The following is a 15,530-nucleotide window of genomic DNA, read 5'->3' on the forward strand; positions in this document are numbered from 1 at the left end:
AAGTTGGTTGGCCTCTCTGAGCCTCCGTTTTCTTATTTAAAAGATGGCAAGTTGAATGAGTACTGATATAAAGGACCGAGTAGAGCATATCACAAACCGTAGACGCACAACCGATTTTCATTCTCTTTCCCTTGAGAAAGTCCCCTGCCCTTTCCTATCGGTGAAAGGAGGGATTTGGCCCACAGGTCTCACAGGACTCTAGCTCTCGGATCCTGTGATCTTTAAGCCTACCACTGTTTTGTGGATATTTTCACTGACATCCATGAAGAATACTGGGCATCCAGAAGTGGGACCAAACCCGCATCTCAGGAGTCCTCACCTGAGCATGACCAGCTTGGGGCTCACGGAGGCAAATGGCTCCTTTATCCAGACAAGCCCTAGAAAGCCACACATCAACAAGTTTTTCTGAACTGCTCTTGTGACCAGTAGAGCCCATCATAAATTCGAAGTTCCTTTTCAGGAAGTAGTGGGACAGGAGACACCACAAGCTCATCCCCCAAGGGGGACCTCCTCTAGTTAATGGTTGGCATTCCAGAAGCTCACGGTTGCATGAAGAAGGGTAGGAGGAAGGGCGGCGGGAAGCTGGAACTCCAACGTGTCCATTAAACCTCTTGGCGATCAGCCCCACAAGGCGCTGAAGGCCCAGGAGCCATAGTAATTGTGCAGGAGCAGTCCTCGTCAGTTAGGAGGCCCACAACTCTTGAGGATGCTAATCCATTAATCCTTACAATGGCCTTAGGAGGAGGAGGATTTGTGAGTGATGCGGGTAAACTGAGTCTGCCAAAGGTCCACTTGGGTCCAACCATCAGTCCACGGGGAAACTAGGATGAGAACCAGAGCCTCTGAAGGTCCCACTCACCTCTCTCTTCCACTGCCTCAGAGGACCATCCACTGAGCTAATGAAGTTTTTATATTGTTGCTTGGAACCAATAGGAAAATAGTTTAAATCTTTAAAAGAAAATTTATAGTAGATTTTGTGCCATTTGTGTGCACCTCAGGAGAGTCATTTAAGGTAGAGGAAGTTTCTTATTAATGTTACTTCTCTGCCCACATTTGGAAAGACATTAGCTTTGAGCCTCCCAAGATGGCCCCTGAGGCTGAAGCCTGCTCCTGTCCGCCTCCAGAGGAGCCATGGGAGGGACCAGGACAGGAAGATGTCTAGGCCGCGCTGGACTCTAGAGCTGCCGGGAGCTAGGTCCTTGCCACCTCCCGTGAGCCACAGGGGACGCCTCAGAGCCCCACCCATTGAGAAACAAATGGGTCCATTCTTAGCTGGCCTGAGGGGAAGCCATTCTGCCACCAGAGTCCTGGACCAGCCCACGAGCTGCCCACCAAGCCATCCCTTCCAGGGGAACTGGCCGCAGGCTGGGCTGACTCTCCTCACAACACGGAGCATCCCCACTCTCTGCTGCCGTGACTCACTTCACATTCCATCAGCCTTGCCTTTGGCACCAGAAGCACAGTTTCAGAAGCTGCTGGCCCTGAGGTTGAAACCAGAGGAATTTTGGACTTGGGCCTGACTGCCCAAGAGAACCTGGTGACCTTGGCTGATGCATCTCCAAGTTGTTTTCCTAGCACGACTGGGGGCTGGCCTGCAGCACTTAACTTGTTTCTCCTTCCTTCCAGTGGTCTGAAGAGCCCGGAGGGAGTTTGGCCAGGTAGACTCTGGCAGCCTGAGGAAGGAAGGACTTCTTCAGGATGAGCCGACAGACCTTCCTGCTCTGCCAGCGATCACCTGTGCAGCCTTTTTTGTCTTTTGTGGGCCTTCCTTCACAACTCTGTCAAGAACTCTGTCTGCTTGGGGTTATTTGGTGTGACCTAGAGAAGAAATCAGTGGACCACGGTTTAAAGACTGATCAAAAAAGAATTGCAAAGGGGTGGACTTCCTGTTGACCTAGCTCAGGTGTGTGCGTCTGCCGGCCTCGGAGCCCAGGGGTGTGTGGTGGTGTCTTCTGCCAGTCACGGAGACTGGGCTGTGTTTCTTTTTCATGGGCCCATCTCCCCACAGCGGTATCCATCCTGCCCAACCCTGGAGATTGCCGTCGTTGAGTTTTTTCTCATCCGTTTATTGGAGAAGAAGATGGACACAGGGTAACTGTTGGTTACATGAAGATGCCAAGTGTGAGAGGAGCTGCGTATGTCCTCTGTCCACGAGCCCCTCAACCAGCCTGATGTCTCCCACAGGCACACGACGCCGAGGACCTTCCCAAGCCGTCGGCAGCCTCGGAGATAATTATTTATGAGATGGATGATGGTTTCATTTTTAATCTCTTAAGTCAATGTAAAATGCATAAAACCTTTTCAGACTTCTACACGAATGATGTATGTAATGCTGGCTGAAAAGCTGGCTGACTGATGACAACCATCTGGCCTCTTTGGGACGGCTAAGGCTTGGGAAGAGCCCCCCGGGGCTGCCGGGATGGAACCGGAGGAGGAGTTGCTGATGAGAGCGAAGACTGGGGCTCAGGGGCCTTGCCATTTTAGACACAAAGCAAGGAAATGCCCCAGATACAGTCCAGTAGAAAAGTTAGGCAGTCCAGCAGAGATTGGTAGCTTTGTTGGAGAGAGAGGTAGAGGGTGCCTGTGCGTGCATCCTCACGGGACAAACACAGGACTAAGTGCTGCACGATTGAATGGGTTAACCTCCTAGCGCTCCCTCCGAGCGCGGATGCTTAGAAATAGAGCACAAGCAGAAAGCCACAGGTGTTTGGGGCCACATCCATGGAAGGGGGGCTGGTCATTTACTTTCCATGTTGTTGCTTGGTTGATTTGTGGCTTTATTTTTAAAAGGAGAAATTGAACTTTCCTATTTATTTTCTAGCATTAGAAGAAATATCCCGGTGATTTTTTTTTTCTTCCCTTTTCCATTCAGGATGCTGGTTTTATTAACAAACTCTAACAAATCACCTCCATCAGGGTGGGTCTTGCTTTTCCCTGAAAGAAGGAGAAATTGTTTTCATGGGCATCCAGGTATGTTCTGACCCATCGGGCTTGCCTGTGGAAAACACTGGTTCCCTCCAGCTGAACAGCAGAGAGCTCATCCCTAGGAATTTTCATTAAAAATTGTAAACAGAATAACAGTGAAATAATACGTGCCTCTCACACTTGGCAAAATAATAAATTATGTGAGGGAACTCTTTATTCACTAATATTTGAAAAATGAAAGATTTCTACCTATTAATCTCCACCCATCACGAAAGGGACCTTTAAAATATGTCAAGTTGGCTTAAAATTTCTATCAGGTTATTTTTGTCCTCCCCTAATTCTTCTTCCCAGAATGTCCATTTCGATGAATTGTCTCCTTAGTTCTTACAATTCTGAGGCAAGTGTGTGACCCGTGTCTTAGCTTTGGCACTTTGATGGAATGATGGAATGAAGCAGTGAGGACAGAAATGGGGTCTGCTCGCCTGCTGGCCCTGCCAGCGGTGCAATCACTGCAGCTCCCAGGCTTAAGCTTGCATTTCTTGCGTCCATCCTACAGCAGCAGGGATGCGGGCGGAGGCTCCCCGGTAGCATCTTGCTCAGAGACCGGTCCCACTGACCTGGGTTTGCAGAGCCCCATTTTCACTCCTCTCTCTCATCGGACCCTCCTGAAAGTCTGAGAGCCTGGCGAGAGAGACCAATGGCAGTGGGTAGTGTGTTTTTAACTTCAGGACATTTTTACTTGAGGACAATCTTTCCTCAGTCTTTTGGAGACTATTTGAGGTCTGGTTGCCTTCAGAGAATAGGAACCGATGTGAAATGTTTTGTGGGGCTTTCTTCACCTGATGGAGGGTAGGAGCCATGTTCGGTCTCCAGGCGTCTTTGCAGAGATGTGAGGAGGATGAGAACCTTCTCGCGCCCCTGCAGGACTTCACCTTTAGTGTCTGTGAATGCTCTGGTCCTCACGCTACAGGCGCCCGCGCCCCTTCCGTCGTGCTGTGCGATCATTCCGTGAACCGTGCAGTGAACAGGTGTGGGCCTCGTGTGAGTGCTCCTGAGGCAGTTCTCCGTAAACCCGCAGGTCCGAAAAGAGTTGGAAGCAGAGGCTAGGTGACGGCAGGCCTGGACGGACCTTCATCCATGCCCAGGATAGGAGAGCCTTGCTTCTTTGTGGTTTCTCTTTAAAAATCAGATGGCCAGCAAGCATTGGATTCCTGGGCCATTTCATGGTGTTGGTACATCTTGAGTTAGCTGTAAAAATGCCCCCTTTTGAGGTTAAAAATGCATCTTCGAACCCATCTTTACAGGTTCCCTGTGTTTCCTTGGCCTCTAGAAAGCCAAGGATTATGACTGGGGATTCGTTCCTGAGGCTTTTCCTGGTCAGCAGCCGCACGCCTGGGAGCGGGGAGCAGAGCTGCTTCCAATGTCTAGCTCAGGAGAAATGAAAAGCCCCCATTAAAAAAAGGGGGGGTGCTTGCAGATACTTGATGGAGCCTAGATCTCCCACTGTTCTACAGGCTGTGACATCTCTAAGCATACTGGCCAGAAACCTTTTCTTCTAGATGGAAAGATAGCCGTCAACCCTGATCTGGAAGATGCTTCTGACACACGAAATCAAGCAAGATATGAGCTTGGCCATTGTGTTCCAGCAGAGGAGGTGGGCAGTGTCCCAGAGTCTGTCTTCCTAAGAAAGGAGGAGGTGGGATTGACACTCGGCCACCAGGGCATTGGTGAGGCAGGAGGAGGTGTGGTTCTAGAGCTTCCTGGCAAACTATGCTCTGCAGGTGGAGAAGGTGCATCTTCAGCCAGATCTTGCAGGGCCGGGTTGTCTCGCTGTGCCTGGGCCACAGGTCGCTTCTCCGGGCAATTTTGGCAGAAGTGGATCGACAAGGTTCCAGTGCTACTCAGGAGACCCTGTGCGCCCAGTAGGGTCTGGGCTTCGGTGTCTCCCAACCTGCTTGGCCAAGGAAGGGGGAGGATTCAAAAGCCCGGCCCCAAAGGGCACATCACAGAAACAAGACGAACACATATGTTTGTTATCCATGTTGGAACATAAGACCGGTCCTCTCCAGCCGCTGATTTTACCAGGCTCTCTGAAAGACCTCGTGGTGAACATACCCACAGTCCCGAAAAGCAGCCCCTCTTCCTAGGGTAGTAACTTACTGAAGTATTCAACTTTTCATTATCTTTATTATAACAAACCTGATGCTTTTTTTTGTTTTTTAGAACTTGTTATGCTGACTTCTGTATATGTTGCACTGAAAAGGTTAATATTTAATGTTTTAATTTATTTTGTGTGATAAGTTAATTTTGATTTCTGTAATGTGTTAATGTGATTAGCAGTTCTTTTCCTTAATATCTGAATTATACTTATTTAAAGAGTAGTGAGCAATATAAAGTGCAGTTGTGTTTTTCAGTCATGTGCATTGTTGTCCAGTTGTATTGTACCTTGTTTGGAAGGATGAAGGAATGAACTCTTTTTTTTTTTTTTTTTTTCCCTAAATCAAGACTGGAGCTTTTCTTTCATGAGATTGGCGTGTTGCTGAAAAACAAATTAAGAATTTTCTCCACACATGTGAATGATGAGGAAAAATTAGATGCTCTTTTGCAAAATGTGGGAATCCTAAAATTAACCAGAGTTGATCCCTGTTCTGCTTGAAGAAAACGAATCCTCTGAAGTTCCCAATGTATTAGTCTTTCATCCGCTATGTATCTGACAATATGCTAAATGATGCAGAGGAAAATATAAAACACACAATCCCTGCCCCCGAAGGAACTGAGATCTGGCTGAGAGACTAACATGCAAAAACTAATTCTGGACCAATTGCAGACAACTTGCAAAGAAAGCCTAAATTGTTAAGGTAGAGAGCACGTGTGAATAGCCGTGGTTCTCCAGCTGTGCTCCCCAGACCAGCAGCATCAGCATCACCTGGGACCTTCTCAGGAATGCAAATTTAACAATTTGCATTCCTCCCCCAGACCTGTTAAATTCCAGAGGTGTCCCACGCCCCCCTCCACCTTCTAGGTGCTTCTAATACATGCTCAAGTTTGAAAACCACTGTCCTCTAGGACTCAGCGAAGGGCAAGTTAGTGTGGGGCCACAGTTTTTAGGAAAAGCTTTATAGAGGCTTTGCGGAGGAAATGAAACAACGCAGTTTACCCCTTGGGTGTTCAGAGTTAATGGCCATCAGAACGTACGGTCATGACTTAAGGCCTGCATTTATTTGGAATTTCTCTGCTTAGCCTAGTTGAAGGAAAAAACAGGCCCGTCCACCCCTGACCCCCACCACCCTCAGTCACCCACCCTGTTCCCCACTGCCCAGTTTCTCACTGTAAGGAACTTTCTACAACTATCAGCCCAGTTCTTACAAGCCTCACTGCACTTGAATCCCCATGATTAAACCCCCTGCTCTTCTAACCCATGTGCGGACCTCATGCAGGTGACCTAGGAGGAGCTCATGCAGCAGGGAGCAAAACAGTGGCGGAGCGGCGTGAGATCTTGGTCCCAGGGGATGCTCAGCTTCGGGAGCAAGGGCGAGCCCGGAGACCCTGTTGTCCAGGCCCCAGAGGGCTTAGGATCTCCCTGACCTGCAGGAAGATGAAAACCTGGGCAACTCCTATCCCAAGTGTGCTGGCCTGGTAGCTGTCCCTCAACAGAGCCTTCATCCACCTCTTGGGAGAAGGAGGGAGAGACCTGCTGCCCATACTCCGTGTTCACTCCCTCCCCTTGACCCTATTCCATCTCCAGGGACCTCTCCAGGCCTTGTTTCTAACCCATGGGATGTTCTTCTTGTCCCGCTCCTTCTCCCTGATTTCCAAGCCTTCCTGCCGGGCCCCCCCTCTGCCAGAGCCGGTATCGGGTGGCCGCCCCTGGTTCTAGCCAGCTGCCCTGGACTGTCCGGGGTGTTGCAGGCAGCACTCTCCCCAGGAAAAAGCGCCGATGAACTTTGAGTCAATCTTCCCTCATTTATCCAGGCTACTTGCAGTTGCCAGCTTGAATCCATAATCTGGACTGACAGGGCTAGTCTTTTTGGATGCTGTTGGTCCAAACTTCAGACCCCCGTTCTGCCTGGTCCCTGTGTCCCTGCCTCCTGCCTCGCCCCATTTTGGGGTGTCTGTGACCTCACCTTGCCTCCTGCCAACTCCGAGCTCTTTGCCCAGCAGCCCCCAGGAATTCCAGCACCAGCATTCCCTCCTCCATCTTCTGAAACCCCCTCTTCCACATTTGCTCTCTGCACTTGCTGCTTCGGCAGGCCCTGAGGTTTCTGTCCCAGCCTTTTGCCTTCAAAAATAGACAGTGACGTATTCATGGGCACACAGCCTGGGGCTAGCAATGCTTTTTCCATGAAGCTAGTGTCTCCCACCCCAGATCAATCAAACTGTAGAATCTGTCGGGGTGGCGCTGGGGCATCTGTTTAAAATCTCTCCTGGAGATTCTAATCCAATCCCTACTGCCTTCTAAACACACCACAGCCCAGGGAGAAGACGGCACAGGAGAGGTCTCGTGTCCGGGGCTGTGAGTGCCTGGTCCCCACCCAGGCCATCCCCCCACCCCGTCCATGCTTCCGCGTCCCATGATCCAGCAGGTGGTAGCCCCTAGGGAAGCAGGGCATCCTGGACTTCCTTTCAGGTGGGATCATCTAGGGCAGAGAAGTGAGAAAACTCTGAGAACAGGAGCCTGTAAGGAGTACCAGGTGACTAGCCCTTGAGGTCACGCACAAGTGGGCGACGGCTTTTCAGGAACCAAGTTTTGCAACTGGAAATAAAAAACATGGTGACACTTATGCTGAAAGGGAAACAGGAGAGAGAAAAAGCAAAAAAAAAAAAAAAAACCCCCCCCCCCAGGGACATTTAGTCCAGTGGAAGCTTCAGGCCCTGGCGCGCCGCCGCTCAACTACTATAGGGCCAGGGGCTGCCCTGTGCCATGAAGCCCCCTGGGGCAAGCCCCGGTCCTGCCGGGGAGCCCCTCCCGCGCCGTCAGGGAGTGCAACTGAGAGCGGGTCGAAGGAGCAGCTCCACTACCTGGAACTGGGCTGCCCTGCATGTTCCAGACGGGAATCCTCAGGTCTGGAATGTGACCTCCCCTAAGAGCTGTGCCAGGAGGAGCCAGGGTCATTTAAACCCTGGCCCGTCAGAACAGAAGCGGCATGACTCTCCCACCTGCCTTTGGTCCCTAAGGAGATCCCGCAGCAGAGTGAGCCAGAGTGCAAGGGTTCTGGACCCCTGTGGTGGAAGGAGGCCCGGGGGCGAAGACCCGGGTTGGTTGCAGGCCCGCTGCTTGCTGGCTGTGCTCCCCTGGGGTGTTGCTGAGCCCCCCGTGCCCGTCTGTCTAGCTCCTGCCTCTCTAGCTGAGGGAGCTATTGAGATAAAGTTTACAAATTCCCACTTGCTCAGCCTGATTTTTGGAAGAAAAAAAACTTAGTGCTATCCGAAATGCCCCTAATATATTGTCCGGTTCAGGAGAGGCTCCACTCTCTGATCCTCTGCTGACCTTCAGTTCAAGGTAGAAGAAGGCGTGGGGAGAGGGATGTGTCATGAGAAATATTTCCAGAGAGCCAGTGGCAAATGGGGCCACAAGCAGAGGGTCATGCTCCTGGTTTGCGACCTTTAGAAGTGGCAAAGGACCCAGAGGAGTGAGGAAACTGTCCTTGGACAGAGAATGTTGTGCAGTGTGGCCTCAAGGAGTAGAGCCAGAGGCAAAAATGTGGATTTCTGCTCAATAGAGGATCTTTTCCATAGCCAGAGCCACCCCCTGGGCTAGGGGACTCCCTACCACCAAAGCCATCGAGCAGCAGCTGGGTGACCTCCAGGGCACAGGGGGTCGCCTGGTGGACTCGACCATGTGCTGAAAGCCTCTGGGGTCCAGCCCACCTCCAGCACTCTAACCACTGCCTCCTGTCCAAGGGTCCATGAGCTACCAGCATTCCAAGCCATCCCACAGCCCCCTTCTGGAATAGTCTGTGAGCCCGGACTTGAGCCTCTGTCCTGCCCTTGTCCTGCTATGGGTCTTGTGGCCTCCCAGGCCTTCCTGGTAATGGAGGGGGCATCTCAGGCCCTGCGCAACCCCTTCCCTCCCACCTGCTGGCATTCAAGCCTGTGGCTTTACCATCCTTAGGAGGGTCCCCATAGAGGGACCACAGCCCAAATGACTCTCAGGAGAGGGCCTTTCCTGGCTCTCTCTATCCCTAAGTGCCTAGGTGTGCTGGTGACTTGCCCTCTCAGATCCACGGTCCACCCCGTACCTCTGTGGACAGCCTGCCCAGGGCCCTCTCACCCTGTGACTTCTGGTATGGCCACTGCGTGGCCCCAGGGGAGAGCTGAGGTGTTTCACCCCCACTCCCTCCCTGCTGCACAGGATTCACACCCCAAGGCTGGGCCCTCACCACACTTCATGTACACCACTTCCTCCCCTCTCCCTGTCCCTTCGGCCCAGGGGCTGATGATGGCTCCCCACAGACACTCTGCCAATCTTTCCCCTGCTTGCTCTTTAATTTCCAAGAATGCTTAGCCAGAGGCAAGAAATTCAGATGCTTCCAGGAGTGAAGCTGGTAATCAGAATGAGTGGGACTGTTTGGTGGAAGCGTGAATGCAAACGCCCGAGTCAGGGAATCTGGGGTGGGAGGCAGCCCTTGTGAAGAGCTGGAGGGCCCAGACCTCTTCAGAAGGGGGCGCCACGCCTCCCCTCCTGCTCCTTCTCCTGGATATCCAGCACAGTGGCCAGATTTTCCGTTTTTTTTTTTTTTTCCAAGAGAAGCAGGAAATCTGGACTTTTTCATAAAATAGCTCCATTTCTAAATGTGGCTCAAATGTATAAACCACGCGGTGGCCCCACCAAAATCTGTCTGCAGGTCACCATCCGTCTGCAGCCTCCACTCTCAAGCTGTCTGCTTGTCTCCGGCTCTGCCAGGCCTTTTCACGCCTCTCTGCCGGCGCAGTTCTCCTTGCTGGAAATGCCTGTTTTCTGCTTCTGTGTCAGAGCACGCTTCTGTTCCTTCTAGAACAGAAGGCTCACACCTCACTTTCTGTCTGAGGCCTGCCCGGAGCCCCCATACAGAGCCCTCACGTTATGCGCACTTCTGTTACATAGCCTATGACCAGTGGTCATACCAGTGGTCCTGTGCCCCAGGTCATGAGCTTCTCAAGGTCAAGAACCTCTGTCCTCTCTGTCTTTATAGCCAAGCATTTAGCCTGGTGCCTGAGACATGGAAGGTAATGCAGTAACATTTTGTGTAACAAAATCGTCCGCTATGTTGATGGACCCATGTATGCCTCCTGAGGCAGTGTCATTGGGACCACGGGGTCCTGGGGGGCTGGGTGATCCGATGAAGGGACTTGGCATTGACTGCTACCTGTCAGAGACCTCACAGGTCAAAAGGTCTTTGTGACCCTTCCTGCTTCCCTGTCTATCCTGAGAAGCTTTGCTTCTCGGCAAAAATGCATTACATGTTCTGACCAGTGGTTTACCAAGAACTTTGTCACAGACCCAGTGGATTTGACAGGAATGTTTTGTTTTATTAGGGTATAATTGACATATAACATTATGTAAGTTTAAGGTGTATGGTGTGATAATTTGATACATGTATTTATTGCAAAATGATTACCACATGAAGTTAGTTAATACCTCCATCCCCTCACATAATGACCATTTTTGTGCGTGTAGTAAGAACACTGAAGATCTCATCTATCAGTAACTTTCAAGTATACGATACAGTATTGTCAACTATAGTCACCATGTTGTACATCGGATCCCCAGGACTTATTCCTCTTATAACTGGATGTTTGTACCCTTTGACCAACATCTCCCCATCTCCCCCACCCCCAGCTCCTTGCAACCACCATTCCACTCTCTGTTGCTCTGAGATCAGCTTTTTTAGATTTCATATAGAAGTGAAATCGTATAGTATTTATCTTTCTCTGTTTGACTTATTTCACTTAGCATAATTCTCTCAAGGCCCATCTCAAATGTCTTTGGGAAACTTACTTGATAAGAAATAACCTGGCTCATTTTCCTACACAAAAATCAGTTTTCTAGTAATGAAAGTGATGATCTGAAGTTCACTCTAACTTGAGGAGGTGAAGATTGAATTCTGTAAATGAACCCTCGTCATTAAAGTTGTGAAAATGTATTAGCATTACTCAGTTGTATTTCTTAATTAACACTGATGGTGTAGATAAAGAACTATGAAGAGTTTTTTAAGATCTGGCACTGAAAACTAAGACACAGGTACACCGATCTCTACAAGTCTTCCTGTGATAGTCGCCCTAATTATTTTTTTTAATTGTGCAAACAGTATGTCTCTGTTTAGAAGTACCACAGTTGTTAACAGATATTTTTCATTCTGAAAACTAAGTATCACCACCAGCTAAAAGATTCAAAACTAAATTCTGCCATCACATCATTAGAAGGAAAATAAGACCTATCTTCGAATTCTTGGTACAGAAGGAAATAAAATTGGAATTCATGTTCTACAAAGAAGGGAGTAAGGAACCATGAGAAAACAAAAATGTATAATTTTAAAATTTTCTTCTATTCAGTTTATACAATTCAAAACCCAAAAAACATATAACCCAATTAAAAAATGGGCAGAAGACAAGAAGAGATTTCTCCAAAGAAGACATCCAGATGGCCAACAGACATATGAAAGATGCTCAACATCACTCATCATCAGGGAAATGCAAATCAAAACCCCAATGAGATATCACTTCACACCTGTCAGAATGGCTAAAATCAAAAAAACAAGAAACAACAGTGTAGGTAAGGATGGGGAGGGAAAGGAATCCTCATGCACTATTGGTGGGAATGCAAACTGGTGCAGCCACTCTGGAAAACAATATGGAGGTTCCTCAAAAAGTTGAAAATAGAACTACCATGTGATCCAGTAATTCTACTACTGGGTATTTACCCCCGAAAAAAACAAAAATGCTAATTTAAAAGATATATGTGCCCCTGTGTTTATTGCAGCATTATTTACAGTAGCCAAGTTATGGAAGCAACCCAAGTGTCCTTCGATTGATGAATGGATAAAGAAGAGGTGGTATACATATACAATGGAATATTACTGAGCCATAAAAAAGAATGAAATCTTGCCGTTTGCAACAACATGGATGGAGCTAGAGAGTATTATGCTAAATGAAATAAGTCAGTCAGAGAAAGACAAATACCATATGATTTCACTTATATGTGGAATTTAAGAAACAAAACAAATGAATAAAAAGAGACAAACCAAAAAACAGACTCTCAACTCTAGAGAACAAACTGATGGTTGTCAGAGGAGAGGTGGGTGAGGGGATGGATGAAATAGATGATGGGGATTAAGGAGTATACTTATGATGAGCGCTGAGTAATGTATGGAATTGTTGAATCACTATATTGTACACCTGAAATTAATATAACACTGTATGTTAACCGAACTGGAATTTTAAAAAAAAACTTTGAAAAAGTATTTAAAAAGTCTATTTATAAAAATTATTATATAATAAAATTTATGTTTTGTGTGTCTAAAAATATTTTTCTCTTATTCAGCTCTGTATTTAAAACATAATTGCCAATACTATGTATATTTGTGCCGCATTAGATGCTTCTCTTCATAGTTCAATAAAAATAAAGTTTGATAATATTTAAGGCAGATTGGGGTGCCTGGGTGGCTTAGTTGGTTGGGTGACTAACTGAATTTCAGCTCAGGTCATGATCTCAGGGTTGTGAGATCAAGCCCCAGGTCAGGTTCCATGCTCAGCACAGAGTCTGCTTGAGATTCTCTCCCTCTCCCATGCCCCTCCCCCTGTTCACATTCATGCGCATGCATACAGGTATGTGTGCGCTCTCTCACTCTCTCTAAATAAATAAATAAAATATATTTTTTTAAGATTTTATTTTATTTATTTGACAGACACGGCAAGAGAAGGAACACAAGCAAGGGAAGTGGGAGAGGGAGAAGCAGGCTTCCCGCTGAGCAGGGAGCCCGTAAATAAATAGATAAAATCTTTTTAAAAAATATTTAAGGCAGATTATTTTCTTCTACCAGCCTTGTTTCATTCAAATGTGTTTCTCCCCTCATTCCTGCAGGCATTTTTTAATCCCTTTTTCCTATGCTTGTGTAGAAATATACAAACATTTATACACATACGGAGATCTTTTCCACAAATAATGGATTGTACTATAAATATTAACTATTCAGTTTGCTGTTTTTATGTAATAATTCATCATGAACATCCCTCAAGTTCAATAGACTTCCTTTTAAATCATTCTTTCTAATGGTTATATAACAATTTGTTGTATGGATATACTACATTTTATTTAGCCATCTGGCTACTGATAGACATTCCATTTGTTCTCAGTTCTTTGCTTCCAAAAACAATGTTATACATAAATTCTGCATAAATCTCTACATACTGGTACTTTCATTTCTCTAGGATGGAGTCACATACAGAATTGCCTGAGTCAAAAGGAATGTATGTGTCCAATTAGAGGTATATGTGGCGATCAATAATGGAAACTGACTAACAGAGGTTTAAACAAACAAGGGTTACAAACGTCTGGAGGTAAGTAGTAATGGGTATTGATTGAAGAACCCAAGCTCTCATATGTTTTTCTGTTCTGCTATCCTAAGCATATTAGCATTTTGTCCTCACACTTGCTTCCTCATGGTTACAAAATGGCTGCCAAACTCCAGGCATCAGTCATGTTTATATTCAAGGTAAAGGGGGAAAGGTAGCAACATTCATATTTGTATCTTATATAAGCAAAGCAAAGCAAAGGCCTTCCCAGAGATTTGTCAGCAGTCTTTCCTTTACATTGTCTTTTTTTTTTTTTTTAAGGAATTTATTTATTTGACAGAGACCGCAAGAAAGGGAACACAAGCAGGGGGAGTGGGAGAGGGAGAAGCAGGCTTCCTGTGGAGCAGGGAGCCCGATGTAGGGCTCGATCCCAGGACCCTGGGATTATGACCTGAGCCGAAGGCAGACGTTTAACGACTGAGCCACCCAGGCGCCCCTCCTTTACATTGTCTTGACCAGAAGTGGGTTATATGACTACTGCTAGACTGGGAAATTGAGTAACTGGAAAAAAACAGTATTGTCCTGATGGTTTCAATCAATTACAATTTATCACCGTGCTTCCATAAACAAAATTATGATTCTACTGGAAAGGAAGAAAAAAGCTGTGGATATTGGTTAGGCAACTAACAGTGTCTACCATAGTGTATATTTTATTTTAATAGATATTGCCAGGACAGTTTACAAATAAATTGTAATAATTCACACTTCTTTCATAGAGTGAGTGTTCATTTTCTGCATCCTTATCAACCCCATATATGAAAACTTTTTGCACTTTTACTGGTCTGATATATGAAAAAGTATACCAGTGATGTTTTAATTTGCATTTTCCTGACAATAAGATTGAGCATCTTGTCATATGATAATTGGTCATTTGGATTTACTCTTCTCTGAATTATTATTCAAATTTTTAATTCATTTTTAATTGGCTTTTCTTTTCCTTATAACCTGTACAATCTTTTTTTTTTTTTTAAGATTTTTTATTTTTTATTAGAGAGAGTACAAGCAGGGGGAGCGGCAGGGAGAGGGAGAAGCAGGCTCCCAGCTCAGCAGGAAGCCCGACGTGGGGCTTGGTCCCAGGACCCCGGAATCATGACCTGGGCCGAAGGCAGCCGCTTAACCGACTGAGCCACCCAGGCACCCCTAACCTGTACAATCTTTCTGTGTGATATTAACTATTTTTCTGTCATTTGCATTACAAATACTTTCCCAAAATGTCTTTTGACTTTATTTATGGTGTCTTCTGCCATGTTTAAAAAAACTGTTATATATGTAGGTGATTTTGTCTACTTTTTTCTTAATTAGCTCTGGATTTCCTGTCTTTTTTTTTTTTTTAATCTTCCCAAAACTCAGCTTTTATTACAGAGTACTCTAAATTAGATATACTTTTCTCTGTTAACATTTTGCATGCTCACTAAAAGTCTGGTCTCCTAAATAGGCATAATGAAAAAATACAATATTAAAACTTTTTTTTTGAGGAAAAATAGAAGAAATATTTTAGCACTTAGATATGTAGATTATTTCCAAAATAGTCTAACCCTCAACCACCTAGTTTTATCAAAATTAATTTTCTCTGAAGTAGGCACTGTCCCCAGCTACAGACAATCCTTGCCTTGTACAGTAACGTCAGACCATAAAAATGGCCATTCAAAGCAATCTTAATAATTGATGGGGGAAATGATTGTTCTGTGACCTTTAAAAATCTGTCAAAATATTAAAAACTCTTAACCGTCAGTTATGTGTAAAATAAAATGAATAATTGTAATAAGTACTAGTACACTATAATTTAAAACATAGAAACATTGAGATTTGTGTTATTTCATTGTAAACAACTAATCGAGAGTAGTTTGAACAGTACTTGCCCTTTTGTTACCTTATGATACTGAGTAAGCATCTTTTCTATACCATTGCAACTTGGCATACTCTTTTTAAGTTTGGATCCGCTTCTGCCGTTTTATCAGCTGTGCTTACAACATTGCAAAATCTCTCTGCAATTTCCTTTACTGTGAATTTTTTTTACCATCACTTCCTTTGGGCCATATTCATCCTTTTCATCA

General features: G+C 46.1%; 1 protein-coding gene across 1 annotated transcript in view; it reads left to right on the forward strand.

Moving 5' to 3' along the window:
• TGFA (transforming growth factor alpha) overlaps nt 1-5,408 on the forward strand; it is a 104,881-nt gene extending 99,473 nt beyond the window's left edge. The window contains exon 6 of the mRNA XM_021699091.1: nt 1,627-5,408. Within this exon, the coding sequence (XP_021554766.1) occupies nt 1,627-1,634 (8 nt within the window). The 3' untranslated portion in view covers nt 1,635-5,408. The remainder of the gene's footprint in view (nt 1-1,626) is intronic.
• Nucleotides 5,409-15,530: the final 10,122 nt, after the last annotated feature.

This window comes from Neomonachus schauinslandi, chromosome 10 (genome assembly GCF_002201575.2).
Source record: "Neomonachus schauinslandi chromosome 10, ASM220157v2, whole genome shotgun sequence".
NCBI lineage: Eukaryota > Metazoa > Chordata > Mammalia > Carnivora > Phocidae > Neomonachus > Neomonachus schauinslandi.